The sequence below is a fragment of the Suncus etruscus genome, chromosome 7, assembly GCF_024139225.1.
Source record: "Suncus etruscus isolate mSunEtr1 chromosome 7, mSunEtr1.pri.cur, whole genome shotgun sequence".
Lineage (NCBI taxonomy): Eukaryota > Metazoa > Chordata > Mammalia > Eulipotyphla > Soricidae > Suncus > Suncus etruscus.
Window position 1 is genome coordinate 70244154 of NC_064854.1, and position 21590 is coordinate 70265743.

General features: G+C 37.0%; 1 protein-coding gene and 1 non-coding gene across 2 annotated transcripts in view; both read right to left on the bottom strand.

Moving 5' to 3' along the window:
• Positions 1 to 21590, bottom strand: part of FAM135A (family with sequence similarity 135 member A) — a 140784-nt gene that overhangs the window by 54649 nt on the left and 64545 nt on the right. Inside the window, exon 12 of the mRNA XM_049776769.1 lies at positions 16460 to 16615. Within this exon, the coding sequence (XP_049632726.1) occupies positions 16460 to 16615 (156 nt within the window). The remainder of the gene's footprint in view (positions 1 to 16459; positions 16616 to 21590) is intronic.
• Positions 18399 to 18562, bottom strand: LOC126014774 (U1 spliceosomal RNA). Its single transcript, XR_007497771.1, has one exon. It is a non-coding gene; the product is annotated as a U1 spliceosomal RNA (small nuclear RNA).

Consider the following 21590-nt stretch of genomic DNA (forward strand, 5'->3'; position numbering starts at 1 on the left):
AAATTTCCAGGAAGAATCAATGGTCAAGAACATCATTAAAGAGAAACTTCCAGAGCTAAAGAATATATGTGATCAAATCCTGCATGCTCGAAGAGTACCAACCAAAAGAGACCCCAGAAAAACCACCCCAAGACACATCTTAGTTACAATGATGAGACAGAATTCTGAAAACAGCAAGATCAAAAGGGGAAATTACGTTCAAGCAAGCATCCTTGAGATTTACAGCAGACCTGTCACCAGAAATACTCAATGCCAGAAAGCAGTGGTGGGATATTGTGACAAGACTAAATGAAATGAATGCTTCACCCAGAATACTATACCCAGCAAAACTCACTTTCCGGTTTGACGGAAGAATACATGGTTTCACAGACAAAAAACAGATCAGAAACTTTACAGACACAAAAACAGTCTTAAGAGAAAAACTGAAAGACCTAATTTAAGACAAGACTAACAAAAAAAACACCAAATTTCGACATAAAGATGACATTAAATCCCAGGACAATTCTTTCTCTCAACGTCAATGGACTAAATGCACCAGTCAAGAGACACAGAGTGGCTAAATGGATCAAAAAACTCAATCCAACCTTCTGCTGCCTACAAGAAACGCACCTGAATAGTCAGAACATAGACTCAAAATAAAAGGCTGGAGAAAAATTATCCAAGCAAATAACACCCATAAAAAAGCTGGAGTGGCCATACTAATATCAGAAAACGCAAACTTTATACTCAGGAAGGTTGTAAGGGACAAAGATGGACATTTTATATTAATCAAGGGGTATGTAGAGCAGGAAGAAATAACTCTCCTAAACATATATGCACCGAATGAGGGGCCAGCAAAATATTTAATACAACTGTTGACAAATCTGAAAAATAATATCAATAACAACACAATAATTGTGGAGGACCTTAACACGGCTTTGTCAACACTGGATAGGTCAACCAGACTGAAATCCAACAAGAATATACTAGACATGAGGAGAGAAATGGAAGAAAGAGGCCTAGTGGATATATATAGGACACTCCATCCCCAGAAACCTGGATACACGTTCTTCTCCAATGTACATGGGACATTCTCCAGGATAGACTACATGCTGGCACATAAAACATACCTCCACAATATCAAGAGGATAGAAATTTTGCAGACTACCTTCGCTGACCACAAGGCTCTGAAATTATTTGTGAATTCCAAAGGGACTCAGAAGAAAAACCTTAACACCTGGAAGTTAAACAGCCTCATGCTCAATAACGAGTGGGTCTGAGATGAAATCAAGGAGGAAATCAAAAGGTTCCTGGAAACAAATGACAATAAAGACACAAACTCTCAGAACTTATGGGACACAGCAAAAGCAGTACTGAGAGGAAAATATATAGCTTTGCAAGCACACATCAGGAAGGAAGAAGGAGCTTACCTGAGTAGCTTAATGACACAGCTAAAAGAACTAGAAAGTGCTCAACAAAAGGACCCAAAAATAGGGAGACAGAAGGAAATAACAAAGCCGAGAGCAGAAATCAATGAAGTGGAAACACAAAAAACAATCCGAAAGATAAACGAAAGCAGAAGTTGGTTCTTTGAAAAAAATAAACAAGATTGATAGACCACTGGCAAACCTAACAAAGAGAGAGACAGAAACTTGATACTCTTATTAGGAATGAAAAAGGAGAGATCACTACTGATATGACAGAGATTCAAAGGGTAATCAGAAACTACTTTGAGAAACTCTACGCCACTTAAAATGAGAACCTGGAAGAAATGGATAAATTCTTGGACTCATAATCTTCCACGATTGAAGGAAGAGGATGTAGCATATCTAAACACCCCCATCACCATTGATGAAATTAAAACGATAATCATATGTCTGCAGAAAAACAAAAGCCCAGGCCCAGATGGATTCATTAATGAATTCTATCAAACTTTCCAAGAGGAACTACTACCAATCCTGGCAAGACTCTTTCATGAAAGTGAACAAACAGAAACACTTCCAAATAGTTTTTATGAAGCCAACATCACCTTGATACCTCAACCAGACAGAGATGCTACAAAAAAAGAAAATTACAGACCAATATCACTGATGAATGCAGATGCAAAGATCCTCAACAAAATACTGGCAAATAGGATTCAATGCCTCATTAAGAAGATCATCCACTACGATCAAGTAGGTTTCATCCCAGGAATGCAAGGATGGTTTAACATCCATAAATCTATCAACATAATACACAACATCAATAACAAGAAAAATAAAAACCACATGATCATATCAATAGATGCAGAGAAAGCATTTGATAAGGTCCAACACCCATTCTTGATCAAAACTCTCAGCAAGATGGGAATGGAAGGAACCTTTCTCAATATAGTTAAGGCCATCTACCACAAGCCAGTGGCAAATATTATCCTCAATGGAGAAAAACTAAAAGCCTTCCCTCTAAATTCTGGCACAAGACAAGGCTGTCCTCTCTCTCCACTCCTATTCAACATAGCTCTGGAAGTACTTGCTATAGCGATTAGGCAAGAAAAAGATATCAAGGGAATCCAGATAGGAAAGGAAGAAGTCAAGCTCTCACTGTTTGCAGATGACATGATACTCTACTTAGAAAACCCTAAAGACTCTACCAAAAAGCTTCTAGGAACAATAGACTCATATAGCAAGGTGGCAGGCTACAAAATCAACACACAAAAATCAATGGCCTTTCTATACACCAATAGTAATAAGGATGAAATGGACATTAAGAAAACAACCCCAATCAAAATAGTGCCACACAAACTCAAATATCTTGGAATCAACTTGACTAAAAATGTGAAGGACCTATACAAAGAAAACTATAAAACTCTGCTCCAAGAATAAGAGAGGACACAGGGAAATGAAAACACATACCCTGCTCATGGATTGGCAGGATTAACATCATGCAAATGGCAATACTCCCCAAGGCATTATACAGATTTAATGCTATCCCTCTAAAGATACCCATGACATTCTTCAAAGAAGTAGATCAGGCACTTTTGAAATTCATTTGGAACAATAAACACCCTCGATTAGCTAAAGCAATCATTGGGAAAAAGAATATGGGAGGAATTACTTTCCCCTACTTTAAACTGTACTACAAAGCAATAGTTATCAAAACAGCATGGTATTGGAATAAGGACAAGCCCTCAGATCAGTGGATAGGCTTGAATACTCAGAAAATGTTCCCCAGACATACAATCACCTAATTTTTAATAAAGGAGCAGGAAATCCTAAATGGAGCAGGGAAAGCCTCTTCAACAAGTGGTGTTGGCACAATTGGATAGCCACTTGCAAAAAATTGAACTTAGACCCCCAGCTAACATCATGTACGAAGGTAAAATCCAAATGAATTAAAGACCTCGATATCAGCCCCCAAACCATAAGATATATAGAAAAGCACATAGGCAAAACACTCCAGCACATTACAGGCATCTTCAAGGAGGAAACTGCACACTCCAAGCAAGTGAAAGCAGAGATTAACAGATGGGAATATATTAAGCTGAGAAGCTTCTGCACCTCAAAGGAAATAGTGCCCAGGATACAAGAGCCACCCACTGAGTGGGAGAAACTATTCAGCCAATTCCCATCAGATAAGGGGCTAATCTCCAAAATATGCAAGGCACTGATAGAACTTTACAAGAAAAAAACATCTAATCCCATCAAAAAATGGGGAGAAGAAATGAACAGACACTTTGACAAAGAGGAAATAGAAATGGCCAAAAGACACATGAAAAAGTGCTCCACATCACTAATCAGGGAGATGCAAATCAAAACAACGATGAGATACCACCTCACACCACAGAGAATGGCACACATCAGAAAGAATGAGAATAAACAGTGTTGGCGGGGATGTGGAGAGAAAGGAACTCTTATCCACTGTTGGTGGGAATGCCATCTAGTTCAACCTTTATGGGAAGCGATATGGAGATTCCTCCAAAAACTGGAAATCGAGCTCCCATACGATCCAGCTATACCACTCCTAGGAATATACCCTAGGAACACAAAAATACAATACAAAAACCCCTTCCTTACACCTATATTCATTGCAGCACTATTTACCATAGCAAGACTCTGGAAACAACCAAGATGCCCTTCAACAGACGAATGGCTAAAGAAACTGTGGTACATATACAGAATGGAATATTATGCAGTTGTCAGGAGAGATGAAGTCATGAAATTTTCCTATACATGGATGTACATGGAATCTATTATGCTGAGTGAAATAAGTCAGAGAGAGAGAGAAAAACGCAGAATGGTCTCACTCATCTATGGGTTTTAAGAAAAATGAAAGACATTCTTCCAATAGTAATTTTCATACACAAAAGAGAAAAGAGCTGGAAGTTACAGCTCACCTCCGGAAGCTCACCACAAAGAGTGATGAGTTTAGTTAGAGAAATAACTACATTTTGAACTGTCCTAATAATGAGAATGTATGAGGGAAATGGAGAGCCTGTTTAGAGTACAGGCGGGGGTTGTGTGGGGTGGAGGGAGACTTGGGACATTGGTGATGGGAATGTTGCACTGGTTATGGGTGGTGTTCTTTACATGACTGAAACCCAAACACCATCATGTATGTAATCATGGTGTTTAATTAAAAATAAAAAAAATGTTTTCCTTTAATAGTCCAAAGTAACGCTCATTTATATGAAGAATTGAAACGAATACTAACATATAAAATATTAGTAACGGAAATATATTGTCTAGGATATATTTATTCCAGGTAGAAAGTGCATGTTGAGTGATACTATATTAAAACATATTCTTAATTGGTCAGAGCACGGAACAGCGAAAGAGCGTTTTCCTTGCACACAGCTGACCTAGGATAGATTGTGGTTGGATTCTTGGCATCACATATGGTGGCCCAAGCCAGGAGCGATATCTGAATGCATAGCCAGGAGTAAGCCCTGAGTGTCACTCGGTGTGGTCCAAAACCCAAAAATATAAAAAAAAAATAATTAGAGGCTCCATACTAGGTAGAAGACTGCAAGACTAGACATGTTTCACCCTCAGCCTGGTCTGGATTATTTCTTCTGCAACTCTGATTCAGACTCATTCACCTGGGCTTGAAAATATGGGAAACTTCTGTGCCTGTCTGCCTGTGTTTCTGAATACCTGAAGGTCTCCTCAGAGGCCTAGGGAGCGCACCCCCAAAAAACTGCATTTTGAAACTTCCCAGTGAGTAAATTCTGGCTGTGGGGGTCGCCGTCCAATAAGCTGAAATCTCTGGCCTAAGGAGGCCTGGCTGTGGGTGTTGCCAGGTGGAGTGCTGATTGCTCTACATGCAGAGTCTCCGCCCTACTGTGCTTCTTCTGAGGAAACTGAGGACCTGAAGGGAGCCCTGTGCTGTGCTTCTCTGTCTTTCCTGAATTCTTGAAGCTCTCCTCTGAGCCCTGGGAAGCGAACCCCCAAAAACTGTCACCTAGAGGCCCCAAAAGAGCAGCCCCGCACTCTTTCTAACCAATAAACCCCACCACAACACGCAGGAAAAACCACACTACTAGTGTGACAATGCGGAAAACTCGCAGGCAAATACCATGCACAGAGAATGAAGATGATAGCTTGGATGACCTAAAAAATTCCAACCATATGATTAACCTCTCGGATAAGGAACTTAAAATAGAAATATGGAAGATGTTGGTAGAACTCAAAGAAAGCATAGATCGATCTGAACAGAACACAAAGACAGAAATCAGAAAACTCCAAACTGAAATAGCAGATGTGGAAAACACAGTAGCTCAACTGAAAACCTCAGAGGAAGGCCTCGACAGCAGGGTAACAGCAGCTTAGGAGAGAATTGGAGTACTGGAAGATGAGATGCAGAAAAACTCAACACAGCCGAAGAAACTGGAAAAGAACCTTAGGACAAATGACCAGGCAATGGAAAAAGTACTCAAGGAATGCAAACAGATGAAAATAGAAGTCTTTGATAAACTCAACAGAAAAAACGTAAGAATCATTGGAGTCCCAGAGGCCCAGGTAGGAGATCTCCAGGAAGAATCAACTGTCAAAGACATCATCAAAGAGATACTCCCAGAGTTAAAGACTACATGCAATCAAATCCTGCATGCCCGAAGAGTACCCAAAAAGAGACCCAAAGAAAAACACCCCAAGACACATCCTCGTTACAATGACAAATTCCATATATAGAGATAGAATACTGAACGCAGCAAGATCAAAAAGGGACATTACATTCAAAAGAGGATCCCTAAGACTTACAACAGACATGTCACAAGAAACTCTCAAGGGCAGAAGACAGTGGTGAAATATTGTGACAAGACTGAATGAAATGAATTCCTCACTGAGAATACTGCACCCAACCCGACTCATGTTCAGGTTTGAAGGAAGGATCCATAGCTTCAAGGATAAACAACAGCTCAGAAACTTCACAGATGAAAAACCAGCCTTAAAGGAAAAACTGACAGTTCTACTTTAAAACAAGAGAAATCAACAAACACAGCAAATTTATCTACAAATATATTAAATTCTATGACAATCATCTACCTCAATGTCAATGGACTAAATTCACCAATTAAAAGACACAGAGTAGCAAAATGAGTCAAAAAGATGAATCCAACCTTCTGCTGCCTACAAGAAAAACACCCGAATAGCCAGAACAAACATAGACTCAAAATCAAAGGCTTGAGGAAAATCATCCAAGCAAACAACACCCTCAAAAAAGCTGGAGTGGTCATATTAATATCTGATGACACCAACTTTATACTCAGAAAAGTGGTAAGGGACAAAGATGGACACTATGTACTAATCAAGGGATATGTGCAACAGGAAGAAATCAGACTATTAAACATATATGCACCTAATAATAGACCAGCAAACTATCTAATACAATTACTGACAAATCTGAAAGAAGAAATCAATAATACAATAATTGTGGGAGACCACAACATGGCCATATCAACACTTGATAGGTCAACCCAGAAAAACATACTAGCCCTGAAAAGAGTAATGGAAGAGAGAGGACTAGTAGATATATATATATATATATATATATATATATATATATATATATATATATATATATATATATATATATATATATATAAGACACTCCATCCCCAAAAACCTGAATACACATTCTTTTCCAATGTACATAGGTCATTCTCCAGGATAGACTACATGCTGATACATAAAACATACCTTCATAAAATCAAGAGATTTGAAATCTTGCAGGCTACCTTTGCTGACCACAAGGCTCTGAAATTAGATGTGAACTACAAAGCCACACAGAAGAAAAACTTCAACAATTGAAAATTAAACACCCTGCTACTAAACAACCAGTGGGTCCGAGATGAAATCAAAGAGAAAATCTATCCTGGAGACAAATGATAATGAAGACACAAACTGCCAGAATCTATGATATACAGCAAAAGTGGTCCTGAGAGGAAAATTTGTAGCTCTACAAGCACACATCAGGAAAAAAAAGGGGCATACCTGAATAACTTAATGACGCAGCACAAAATATTAGAAAATGACCAACAAAAGGAACCAAAAATAGGGAGACAGAAGAAAATAACAAAGCTGAAAGTAGAACTCAATGAAGTGGAAAACCAAAAGACAATCCGAAAGATCAACAAAAGAAGTTGGTTCTTTGAAAAAAATAAACAAGATTGATAGACCATTGGCAAAACTCACAAAGAAAGAGAGAGAAATCAGATAACCCGTATTAGAAATGAAAAGGGGGAGATCACGACAGATATTGCAGAGATCCAAACGGTAATCAAAGACTACTTTGAGAAACTTTATGCTACTAAACATGAGAACCTAGAAGAAATGGAAAAATTCTTGGGACACTTATAACCTTCCACATTTAAGTAAGGAGGATGTAGCATATCTAAACAGCCCCATCACTACTGATGAAATCGAAACTGTAATCAAATATCTGCCCAAAAAGAAAAGCCCAGGCCCAAATGGATTTCCTAATGAATTTTTTCAAATCTTTCAAGAGGAGCTACTACCAATCCTAGCCAGGCTCTTCCATGAAATTGAAAAAATGGGAACACTCCCAAACAGCTTTTATGAAGCCAACATCACCTTGATACCAAAATCAGACAGAGACGCTGCCAAAAAAAAATACAGACCAATATCCCTGATGAATGCTGATGCAAAGATCTTAAACAAAATCCTGGCAAATAGGATTCAATGTGTCATCAAGAAGATCATACACTATGACCAAGTAGGTTTCATCCCTGGAATGCAAGGATGGTTTAACATCCGTAAATCTATCAACATCATACACAACATCAACAACAAGAAAAATAAAAATCACATGATCATATGAATAGATGCAGAGAAAGCATTTAATAAGGTCCAACACCCATTCTTGATCAAAACTCTCAGCAAGATGGGAATGGAGGGAACCTTTCTCAATCTAGTTGAAGCCATCTACCACAAGCCAATGGCAAATATTATCCTCAATGGAGAAAAACTAAAAGCCTTTCCTCTAAATTCTGGTAGAAGACAAGGCTGTCCTCTCTCACCACTCCTATTCAACATAGTACTGGAAGTTCTTGCTATAGCGATCAGGCAAGAAAAAGATATCAAGGGAATCCAGATAGGAAAGGAAGAAGTCAAGCTCTCACTGTTTGCAGATGACATGATACTCTACTTAGAAAACCCTAAAGACTCTACCAAAAAGCTTCTAGAAACAATAGACTCATATAGCAAGGTTGCAGGCTACAAAATTAACACACAAAAATCAATGGCCTTTCTATACACCAATAATGAAAGGGAAGAGAAGGAAGTCAAGAAGGCAATCCCATTCACATTAGTGCCACACAAACTCAAATATCTTGGAGTCAACTTGACCAAAGATGTGAGGACCTATACAAAGAAAACTATAAAGCCCTGCTCCAAGAAATAAGAGAGGACACTCGGAAATGGAAACACATACCCTGCTCATAGATTGGCTGGATTAACATCATTAAAATGGCAATACTCCCCAAAGCATTATACAGATTTAATGCGATACCCTTAGAAATACCCATGACATTCTTCAAAGATGTGGCTCAAACACTTATAAAGTTCATCTGGAACAATAAACACCCTCGAATAGCTAAAGCACTCCTAGGGAAAAGGAAAATGGGAGGCATTACTTTCCCCAACTTTAAACTGTACTACAAAGCAATAGTTATCAAAACAGCATGGTACTGGAATAAAGACAGACCCTCAGATCAGTGGAATAGGCTTGAGTCCTCAGAGAACGTTCCCCAGACATACAATTACCTAATTTTTGACAAAGGAGCAAGAAATCCTAAGTGGAGCAAGGAAAACCTCTTCAACAAGTAGTGCTGGCAGAACTGGTTAGCCACTTGCAAAAAAGCGAACATAGACCCCCAGTTAACATCATGTACGAAGGTAAAATCCAAATGGATTAAAGACCTTGATATCAGACCTGATACCATAAGGTATATAAAACAACACGTTGGTAAAACATTCCATGATATTAAGACTAAATGCATCTTCAAGGAGGAAACTGCACTTTCCAAACAAATGGAAGAAGAGATCAACAGATGGGAGGGAATACATTAAACTGAGAAGCTTTTGCACCTCAAAAGAAATAGTGCCCAGGATACAATAGTCACCCACCAAGTGGGAGAAACTATTCACCCAATACCCATCAGATAAGGCGCTAATCTCCAAAATATACAGGGCACTGACAGAACTTTACAAGAAAAAAACATCTAATCCCATCAAAAGATGGGTAGAAGAAATGAACAGACACTTTGATAAAAAAGAAATACAAATGGCCAAAAGGCACATGAAAAAATGCTTCTCGTCACTAATCATAAAGGAGATGCAAATCAAAACAACGATGAGATACCACCTCACACCAGAGAGATTGTCGCACATCACAAAGAATGAAAACAGTCAGTGTTGGCGGGGATATGGAGAGAAAGGAACTCTTATCCACTGCTGGTGGGAATGCCATCTAGTCCTACCTCTATGGAAAGCGATAGGGAGATTCCTCCAAAATCTGGAAATTGAGCTCCCATTTGACCCAGCTATTCCAATCCTAGGGATATACCCTAAGAACACAAGAATACAATACAAAACCCCTTCCTCACACCTATATTTATTGCAGCACTATTCACAATAGCCACTCTGGAAACAACCAACATGCCCTTCAACAGACGAATGGCTAAAGAAACGGTGGTACATATACACAATGGAATATTATGCAGCCGTCAGGAGAAATGAAGTCATGAAATTTTCCTATACATGGATGTACATGGAATCTATCATGCTGAGTGAAATAAGTCAGAGGGAGAGAGAGAGACACAGGATAGGCTCACTCATCTATGGGTTTTAAGAAAAATAAAAGTCATTTTTGCAACAATCCTCACAGACAATGAGTGGAGGGCTGGAACTTCCAGCTCACTTCATGAAGCTCACCACAAAGAGTGGTGAGTGCAGTTATAGAAATAACTACACAAATAAGAAAAAAAAATAGAAATAACTACACAGAGAACTACCACAATCATGTGCATGAATGAGGGAACTGGAAAGCCTGTCTGGAGTACAGGTGGGGGTGGGGTGGGATGGAGGGAGATTTGGGACATTAGTGGTGGGAATGTTGTACTGGTGAAGGGGGTGTTCTTTACATGACTGAAACCTTATCACAATCATATATGTAACCAAGATTTTTAATAAAGGAAAAAAAAGAAAAAAAGGAATGAAAAAAAGAAAAGAATTAGAAATATATTCTTTGTATTTTTTTTAAATTTTTTTGGAGATCACACCTTTAATGCACAGTGGTTACTCCTGGCAATGTTCATGGGACTAAATGTCATGGTGGAGACTGAACTCAGGTTGGCCTTGTGCAAGACAAGAACACTACCTGCCAGACTATTACTCTGGCTCCATAATTAGGCTCAAATTTAGTTTTCTTTTTGATGAAGAGATTTTAATTTATGTCTACTTCCAGAAGAAGTATTTCATTGATTTTGAAATAAAGAAAACATAGTTATGTCCTAAGATGTTTCAGTTATTTGCTTGATAATTTTGCAATGTAAATAATTACTTATATTGGTAAATTTGTTTTTGTTCACCTAAAATTCAAATAAAAGCTCCATAGCTATTCTGTTTTCTAAATCTGGCAACTTCCAAACAGGATAGAAAAATATAAACAGTTTAGCATAAGTGTTTATAATCACTGAAAAGCATGTATTTATACTAAGTATTATTTGATACTCAAAACTCAAATTTAACTGGCATTTCTATATTTTATCTGTCAGTCAAGGTATTTGGTATGACAGATTTAAGATCTACTCAAATTTTCTCTGAATAAAATACCAGGTGAAGTGAGGGTAAGATAAAAAAAAAAGAAAGCCAGATGAATTGCTGTTTTATTTGACTCTATCAGTGCTAAAATGAGTCAATTTAGAGGAGAAAAGTCTATAATACTAGTAAGAAAACGAAAGTCTGAATCTTAATGCTCATAAGCTAAACAGGTTTCCTTACAATGTATATATAATTCTATGCACAAGTTACTGTGCATTAAATAAGGCATCTAAGATGTTATGATAGGAAGTACTATAATAGAAATTCAAAAAATTTAAAGCACTACCAAGAAAGATCAGTAAAATTGGTTGGGAGAATAAGGTACATGGAAATGAGTTTTCCATAAGACATGACTGACTGTTGAAAAGCATTCTTTTAGGAGAATGCCAATAGAATTATTAATAAATTCTCAAAGCATCTATTAGGAAAAGCACCATCTTTGTTCTAAGATTATATTTTCAAAAATATTTATACAATAAGAACAACACTGAAGACAAAACTCGCACTTTGGCATACGTAGGGCCAGTTTACATACTGTCTATTATAAAACGTTTATATCTCTACACACAAGTTTCTCACCACTATAATTCAAAGCAATCCACTAGCCTTCATAAAATTGAACTGTGGAAACTGGGGCTTAAGAATAAATGCAAATGTATTATGAGGAATTAACTATCTCCAATTCTATTGCTTTTCTTGCCTTCAAACAAAACCACATACCTTGATTTTTCTAGCTCTGCCTCTTAAATAGAAGGGGAAACGAGGGTTCCAGGACCAAACAGATATGAGATCACTAGTAGTAAGCCAGACAAAGAGGGGTCCACCTACTCTAGCAGCCGGGGGGGTAATGGTGGGTTATATAGGTTGTAGAAAGGGAACTGGAATGGGGGGAGGACATAGTTGGTGATGGGTATTCCCCTAATTCAATGTTAATATGTACCTAAAACACTACTGTGAAAGATATGTAAGGCATTATGGAAAAAAAAATGTTTTTAATCAGAAACTTTCTTTGACTTACATGTATTATTATTACATCAATTATATTATATGTTGTTATGTCACTATATTATGTTATGTTAGCTTACCTCATTATGTTAATCAATTTTGTCTCTTGAATAAATTCTTACAATAAAAAAAAACAAAAAAAAAGATAAAAAATATTTAAAATAAAAAAATACCATTTCTCATTTTGAAATGACTAAGGCACCTTTTATTGACATCATACAAATTTAAGGTCATTATATGCTGATATGATGCTTAGATACTGCTAAATGATTGATAACCTAGCATGATCTAACATCATCATTTCATATAACTACCTTCTTCCTCTTTTATGGTGAGAACATTTAAAATTCACACTGAGTCATCATGTTCAAACAGGGCCAGCTTTATTGACTCACTCTTTTCTCAAACAAGTTGTAAACTGAGCTGTGAAAGATCATGGGTACATCAGCCTACACAGCAGAAAGCTGGCCATCTTGGGAGGAGAGGGTGAGCCTCGCTTCTGCCCTGCCGAAGCCATGCCTGTTGCTCCTTCACCCAGAAGCACCATTTCCCTGATGGCCCTTCAGGGACACCAATCTGACTAACCTTCAGGTATGCTGGCTTTTTGAGCTGATATCACTGGGGCTTCTGTAGATAATACAGGCAATCCCTCTCTGTATCTTTCTTTTTCCAGGAGGCCTGGTACCTGAGTATATGCCTCTAAAAGTTGTAGTATCAGTAATAGTGCTGTGAATTTCTAGACAACTTCATTTGTTTGATGTTGTCACTCCTATAGAAATACCCCACTTTAACAGAATGGACAGCTAACAAAAAGAGCTCAAACTTTCTGCCATGGTATTAATGACTTCATTGGATCATTTTGTCCAATAATTTTGCTTTCACTAATTGGAAACAAATGTATTATGATCAACTATGTTAACTATGTGATCCATTTTCTTTAAATAAAATTTAAAAATTAAAAAACATCATCTATACTCTGAGCAACAACTTCCAAATATACAATACCTACATTACCATTCGAAAATTTTTTTCAAGCAAAAAATGTGCTTCAGATGCCCCCCCAAAAAACTGCTAACTTTTCAAACAAAATAATTCACTATTCCCTCTATACATATTATGTTATTAATATTATTGATGTAATGTTGGTTTTAAAAATTCCAGAGGTTTATGAATACAGGTTTGAACAACTGAAATAAATATTTGCTTACTCGCCATAAAATACCAGTGCCGGGCCCGGAGAGATAGCACAGCGGTGTTTGCCTTGCAAGCAGCTGATCCAGGACCAAAGGTGGTTGGTTCGAATCCCAGTGTCCCATATGGTCCCCCGTGCCTGCCAGGAGCTATTTCTGAGCAGACAGCCAGGAATAATCCCTGAGCACCACCGGGTGTGGCCCAAAAAACAAAAACAAAAAATATATATATATTTATATATATACCAGTGCCTCTTTACTATAGATCAGTGGATATTGAATTGTCCCAATATTACTCATTTAAAAGTCTCATCTTTCCATTTTTATTTACTGTTTGGTTTATTTCTTTTGTACTATATACAGTAAAATAACGATGTCTAGTTCATCAAAAGATAATGTAGAAGCAGTGAAGGAAAGAATCCAAATAAAGAGAAAATAAGTCTTATAGATCATTTAAGAAGAAGCTAGTACTTAGAATGTATAGAAAACTATTAGAAATGAAGAACAAAAAAGACAATAGTTTGCAGAATTGTAATTAATTTTCTGAGGATGCTTTTGAGCCATACCCAGTGGTGTTCAGGGACTACTCATGGCTCTATTCAGAGTTCATACCTATCAGTGCTGAGGATCAAACCAGGGTCAGACACACACAATTGTCTTAAACCCTATGTTCTCTCTCTCTGACCCCACAAAAGTAGTGATTTAATAGGCAACCACAAAGAGGAAATTGACAGTCAATAATTATTCAAAATGATGGTCAAATGCCCAAATAAAGATAATTTAAATTCGTGATTATATAACCTTTATAGATATCATCAGAGTAGCAAAATTTAAATAGTCTACCAATATCAAGAGCTGACAGAGAGCTGGAGGGTAGGGTAGGGTAGAGTAAGGTGCTTGTCTTGTGTGTAACTAATACAAATTTGACCCCTACTACCATATATGGTTCCTCAAAGCCTGCCAGGAGTCATCCGTGAGTTTAAAGTCATGAATAAACCCTAAGTACTGCTAGGTGTGGTCAACTCCACCTTTCCCCACAAAGAGTTGAGATTAATATGAAATCTCATAAAGCGTTGATGTAACTGAAATTGCTATCATTTCTGTGGTTAAGAAAAGTATGGCACTGGGGGCCGAAGTGATAGCACAGTGGTAGGGCGTTTGCCTTGCACAGGGCCAACACAGGACGAACCTGGTTCGAATCCCGGCATCCCATATGGTCCCCCCGAGCCTGCGACTTCTGAGCACAGAGCCAGGAGTAACTCCTGAGTGTCACTGTGTGACCCAAAAAAAAAAAAAAAAAAAAAAAAAAAAAGAGTATGGCATTAACCAGTAACACTGAAGTAATGGATACCTATATATATATATATATATATATATATATATATATATATATATATATATATAATAGCTACTTCAGAGAAAACTACATGCCAAGAAATATATTCAGAACAGATTGGCTTATAATAGTGTTAATGGAATGCCCATTAAGAGTAAATTAAATAAGCCAATTATGGGTCTGTTCACATAGATTACATGACAGAATTGAAAATGAAAAATCTATAGCTACTGGGAAAAAAAACTTACTACAAAACCTTGACTAAAAGAGGGAAGATACAAAATAAAACATGTTAAATAATCCATGTATGCACGTAGTAATATGAAAAGGAAAGTGAGAAACTTATTATATAGAAGAAAATGGTTATTACTTATAAATATCAGGGAGGGATAAAATTGGGGAAAATAGTATGGGCAACTGTCTAAAAACTGGGAAAAATATAGAGGACTTCCCTAGTGCTGACACTTTTTTTTTTAATTTTTGTTTTTAGGCCACACCCAAGGGCACTCAAGTATTATTTCTGGCAAGCTTGGGGGACCACAGGTTGCAGGAGATCGAAGCTGTGTCAGCTGCATGCAAAGCAAATGCCCTACCCACTGTGCTCTGGCTTCTGAAAATGTCTATTTGTTTATCTGGTTAAGAGTTTAAAAAGACAGCTTTTGGGGCGGGGTGACTTTTGGAGCCAGAATTGGTGGTGCTCAGAGGTTATTCCTGGCTCTGCATTCAAAAATCATCCCTGGCAAGCCTGAGGGACCATATAAGATGCCAGATATAAAAGCTGGGTTTGCTGTGTGCAAGGCAAATGCCCTACCCACTGTGCTATGGCTCCAGCCCCGACAATTCCTATTTCTTGATTTGGGTGAGAGTGAAAAAGTTATCTTTTACTAGGGGATGAAAGGGGGCTTTTTGGGCCACACTTGACAGCGTCCAGAGGGTATTCCTGTCTGTATTCAGAAATTACCTTTGTAAATATACATGCTTTATTACCTATGCGATTTTAGTTACATATTATGTTTTATAATCTGACAAAAAGAAAAGAAAATATAAACATTTTGAAGATAACAGGTCAAATAAATTGGTGTGCATGCAGAGTAAACAAGAAGGATGAAAGGGTGGCCAGATGCTTTACAAATCAAAACACCTGATACAGCATACAACTAATTTGTATAAAAAATTTGTGCAGATGGTCCCTAAAAAGTCTATAGTAAGCATTCATGTCTTCTCTAAGCCTGCCAATCATAACTATGATAAAAAATAGCAGGATGGTTTGGGAAGGGGAGAAAATGGGGAATAAAAAATAAAACTGAATCTTAATTTGAAAAGGCTCTCCAGTTCCTGTTTTCTATTCCAAATAAAACTGGGCTATATTTCCATTCTTAAAATCCAACGTGTTTCATTAAACGTACTTTAAGGATGGATATTTAGACAGTTCTTTTTTATTAACTGGCATTATATCACTTCTTAGCTGGAGTTGTGTGTTCAACTGTCTAGTTTTCTTAACTTCAGATATCAAGCAATAACACAATGATAAGTATCTTTGAATTTATGTTCGTAAAAGACTAAGATAAATGATATTCATTAATACTCATTAATTCTCATTAAAATTCTGTAACATTAATTCTTTAACTTACCCTCAAAGTGTGGTGCTCTTGTGCTAATAATATTCTTAGTTCTTCATGTAATGTTATCACTTCCAGAAACTGCCCCCATAAAGCCATCAAAAGTGAGCAAAGTTGTGCAAGATTCATATTTATAAGTTCTGCCAATTCATCAGGGTTTTCTATTTTCTGAAAAGACAAGGAAAAAAAACAAACGTTCACTGCTGAGATTTACCACTGCATATTCAAGTATTTGTATTAATGAGAATATTAATGCAAAGTCAAAGCTTAGTTTAAAAAAACATTGGTATGTACCTATATATTATGGAGAAAAATTAACTTGCCAGTGACTTTCTAAATGGTAATTACTAAAGTGTAATTCAAAGTTAACCAATATTTTGGCATCATATTAATTTTGGTTTTGTGTTCATACCCAGTGTGCATAGGGCATACTCCTGGCTATCTACTCAGAGATCATTTCTGGCAGTTCATGATGATTATATGTACCAGATATAACCTGGGTTGGATATGTGCAAGGTAAGACTGCTATACTATCAGTCAGGCCACATTATTTCAATACTAAAGCTATCTTGTTATCAAATATGTACAAAGGTACATAATAGGATTCTGCAAAGCATTATCAGCTTTAAACACTAAATGGAATTAATAATGTATACGAACTTACAAAATTTTTTAAGATAATGAAATCTTGATATTGTTTTCTCCCATCAACTAAATTTTAAAAGATTGGGAGGCCCTCAGAAAGGCCTAAAAATCCCTCTCTTTTCGTTTTATTGATCAATTTATAGGGTAACTTATAGGGCAATTTATAGAGAATCACCTTGGCAGAACCTGTGGGTTACTAAGCTACAATCAGCATGCCCCAGGGGAGAATTCAGTGCCAGGAAATGTGTCCCATTCTCAGAGCTATTACACACACACACACACACACACACACACACACACACACACACATACACACACCCTTTAATTTCAGTGGATACACTGTCCAAAATCACCGAGATCCATTTTATCAAAAAAATTTTTTTAAACTACTTTTTGCTAGTAAAAAATTGAATACAACTTAAATATGCAAAAGTATCCAAACAAAACCTATAAATGAGGAGCTATATAGTATAGGGTCAATGCACTTGCCTTGCATATGGCAGATGCTTGTTAAATCCCGCCTTCACATACGGTGCCCAGAGCACTACCAAGAATGATCCCTAAACAAAGAGCCATGAGAAACCCCTGAGCAGGGTATGGCCCAAACACCCCCAAACACCCCCAAAGACCAAATGGGTAGAAATAAAAATGCTAACATTTTGAAATGGAATTATTAAAAAAATTTTGTTAAATAAACAAAAACAAAACCAGGGACCAGAGTGATAGCACAGCGGTAGGGCGTTTGCCTTGCATGCGGCTGACCCAGGACAGACCTGAGTTCAATCCCTGATGTCCCATATGGTCACCCAAGCCAGGAGCGATTTCTGAGCGCATAACCAGGAGTAACCCCTGAGTGTCACTGGGTGTGGACCAAAACCCGAACCAAACCAAACCCAAAAATATCCATTGCATAAATTATGGTATATTTGTATAGCGTAACAGAAATTATTTATTTCATCATATCCAGCATCTGCCTCCTTACATTTGGAAGTACTTCTATATGTGGACTCTGAAGATTTTCTCTCTTTTTTTAATGTATCAATTTTAAGGTCCTGGACAGGCAATGTAACTGTACTACAGCCACACCACTGTTCCTAGGTTCCAATATTCAGTTTTTTTTTTCACTGATCACTGTCAGTTCCCTTACTTTGTTTCTTCATACTCCATAAATGAGGGAGATTATCCATATCTGATTCCCTCTTCTGATTCACTTCCCTTAGTATGAGATACTCCATTTCCATCCAAGTTGTAGAGAAATGCAAGATTTCATCTTAAAACTGAGTAATTTCTTCCTTTTTTTTTTTTTCAGGGGATAGCGTGCGCGCAGTCCCCCACTACCATAAATTACGCAGTCAAGTTTCCCACATTTGGGGAAATCGCAGGGCTCAACATGCCCGAAGTGCAATGGGCGAGCCTCACCCTGGAGAAACCATCTTCTTGATCATGGAATCAGCCCTGCCTGCTAAGTATAAAACTGAGTAATTTCTTTATCTGTTGTTGGGTACTTGGCTTATCTCTAGATCTTAGCTATTGTACATAAAGCTTCAATGAAATTGTGTAAATAGAATATGAATTAAATGTTTTTATATTCTTAGGATAGATGCCAAGAAGGGGAAAGACTGGACCATAATATATATTTTTATTTGTAATGTTTTGAGATGTCTTTATATTGCTTTCCATTGAAGCTGAGCTGTTTGACGTCCCCACCAAAACAGAGAATGAGGGTTACTTTTTCACTACACATCAACCAGAATTGGCTGTTTCCAATGAACTGGGTCATTATAAAGAAAGTTGTGAGGTGATGCCTTAGTGTCATTCTGATTTGCACTTCCCTAATATAGAGAGACAATGAACTATTTTTCATATGCATGTTCATCATCTTATGCCTTTTTTTGGAAAACAGCTGTTCAGTTCTTATTTTAAGATGGCCTAAATATATATACATGTATATTTGCTATTTGAATTTTTTAAATTTCCAATGTAATCTATTAATTTATACTTCTTTAACTCGCAGGTTTTGCTTCTACTTTCAAATTTAACTATCTTAATACAGAGAACACAGAAATAAAAATACAAAATTGGTAAGAAAACAAGGGATGATCTTGATTTTACAATTCTACTACCTAGTACAAATTTATCGACCCAAAAATAACTACTAAATGAACAAATGTATAGATGAATAAAAAATTCTTAGATTTAAGGAAAAAGTTCCAGGAATATAATATATACAAACAGAAAAAGTTGACAGAGGTCAGAGAGATAGCGTGGAGGTAAGTCGTTTGCCTTGCATGCAGAAGCACGGTGGTTCTAATCCCGGCATCCCATATGATTTCCCGAGCCTGCCAGGAGTGATTTCTGAGCGTAGAACAAGGAGTAACCCCCTGAGCGCTGCCAGGTATGGCCCCCAACCCTCCCCAAAAGACTTAAAATAAAAGATAAGAATAAAAAAATTCTTTATATCTTAATTTACATTACTCTTCTGTATGTACAACAGTTCAAAATATACATATTTAAAAGTTTACAAATAATTATATGATCACAATTAAACACAAACTGAGACTGTTTTAGTACTAGTTTCATTGATTTTTTTCCACTCTATTATTAGAGGTCCAACATTATTTAATTATGGTTAATGTTCTGTATCTTTTAGCATCCAGTTAGTCTAGTCTCTCCACATGAATTTTTTTTTTTTTTTTTTTTTGGTTTTTGGGCCACACCCGGCATTGCTCAGGGGTTACTCCTGGCTGTCTGCTCAGAAATAGCTCCTGGCAGGCATGGAGGACCATGAGACACCGGGATTCAAACCACCTTTGGTCCCCGCTGTGCTATCTCTCCACATGAATTTTTTTTTTTTTTTTTTTTTTTTTGGTTTTTGGGCCACACCCGGCGTTACTCAGGGGTTACTCCTGGCTGTCTGCTCAGAAATAGCTCCTGGCAGGCACGGAGGACCATATGAGACACCGGGATTCAAACCAACCACCTTTGGCCTCCGCTGTGCTATCTCTCCGGGCCCACATGAATATTTTTTAAAAGTGTTTCTAAAGCTACCTTATCTTTATTCAAATGATTTTTAAGTTTAAGAGCCCAAAGATAGTTCAGTGGTAAAAGCACCAGCTTTGTAAGCCTAAGACCATGAGTTTGCTCCTCCACGTTCCTGGCAATTTTGAGTATAGAATCCCCAGCAGAACAAAAGCGTATAATCTCTGAGGACAATAGTCACATGAATTACTCCTGGTGAGCACATTTAAAAAGAAAAGTTTAGGACTGAAGTGATAGTATAGCTGACTAGGGTGCTTGCCTTGCCCACAGCTGACCCAGGCTCAGTATCTGGTACCACATGTGGTCCCCTGTACTGGTTAGGAGTGATTCCTGAGTACAGAGCCAGGAGTAAGTCCTGTGCATTGTCAGATGTGACCCAACCCACCACCAAAAAAAGGGGGAAAAAAACAAAAATAAAATTTTAAGTTAAAATTTTCAATGAGATTTCGATATGGCTATATTAAAATTTACTGAAGATCATCTTTTCATCAGTAAGTATAGTTTTATTTATTTCAAATATTTTATCACTTTTTGATATATGAATATTTTTTTCATAATAACCACAAATTAAGATTATTTCTAAATATTTAATACATTTTGGGGCAATTATTTTACAATTGATTATTTAAAAAAAAAAGAATTTACTTAAATTGTGGGGAAAGGGACTGGAGAGATAGTATAATAGGTAAGATGCTTTTCTACTAGCAGGAGGCCAATCAGGGGTTCAATTCCCATATGATCCTGAATGCAGAACCAGGAGTAGACTCTAAACATCACTGTGTGTGGCTCCAAAACAAAAACAGTAACAAAACACTACAAAAATTGTATGTGTGGGAAAAGCCTGTAAGGTACTATACAAAATAACTTGTAAATCCTACATGTGATTAAATTTGTGAGATGGTAACCCTTTCCAAAGGAGTCTTAAGTCAAATTTACATCCCAAAGTCAAATACATAATTTTGATTCCCATCTAATTTCTTTTATAAGTGTAGCTGATATGAAATGGTTATTTGTCAATAGTTAAAATATTTGTAAATAGTTAAAAGGTTAAAGAAAAAAGAAAGCTTTAATATATTAATGAAGGAATTATTTAAAAAATATGCCCAGAGCATATTTAAATGACAGAGTACCTACTTTATAGGCCTGAGTCATGATTTTAATCTCTGGCACGATCCTATATGCTAAGGGCAATATTGTGGCAATGCTATTTGGGATTTCAACTAACTACATATGTGCAATATATATATATATATTATGTTTATATGTTTATATAAATGTTTATATTTTATGTAATGTAAACAACCCAACTAAATGAGCATCACAGGTTAAGTCTAAAAACCCTGACAATAAAACTAAAAGACAATAAACACCACAACCACTGTGTAAGCCCTGTAATCAAAAATATGTGTAAACATAACTGAAGTATCCAGTCCTGTGAACACCACCATAAGTATACACT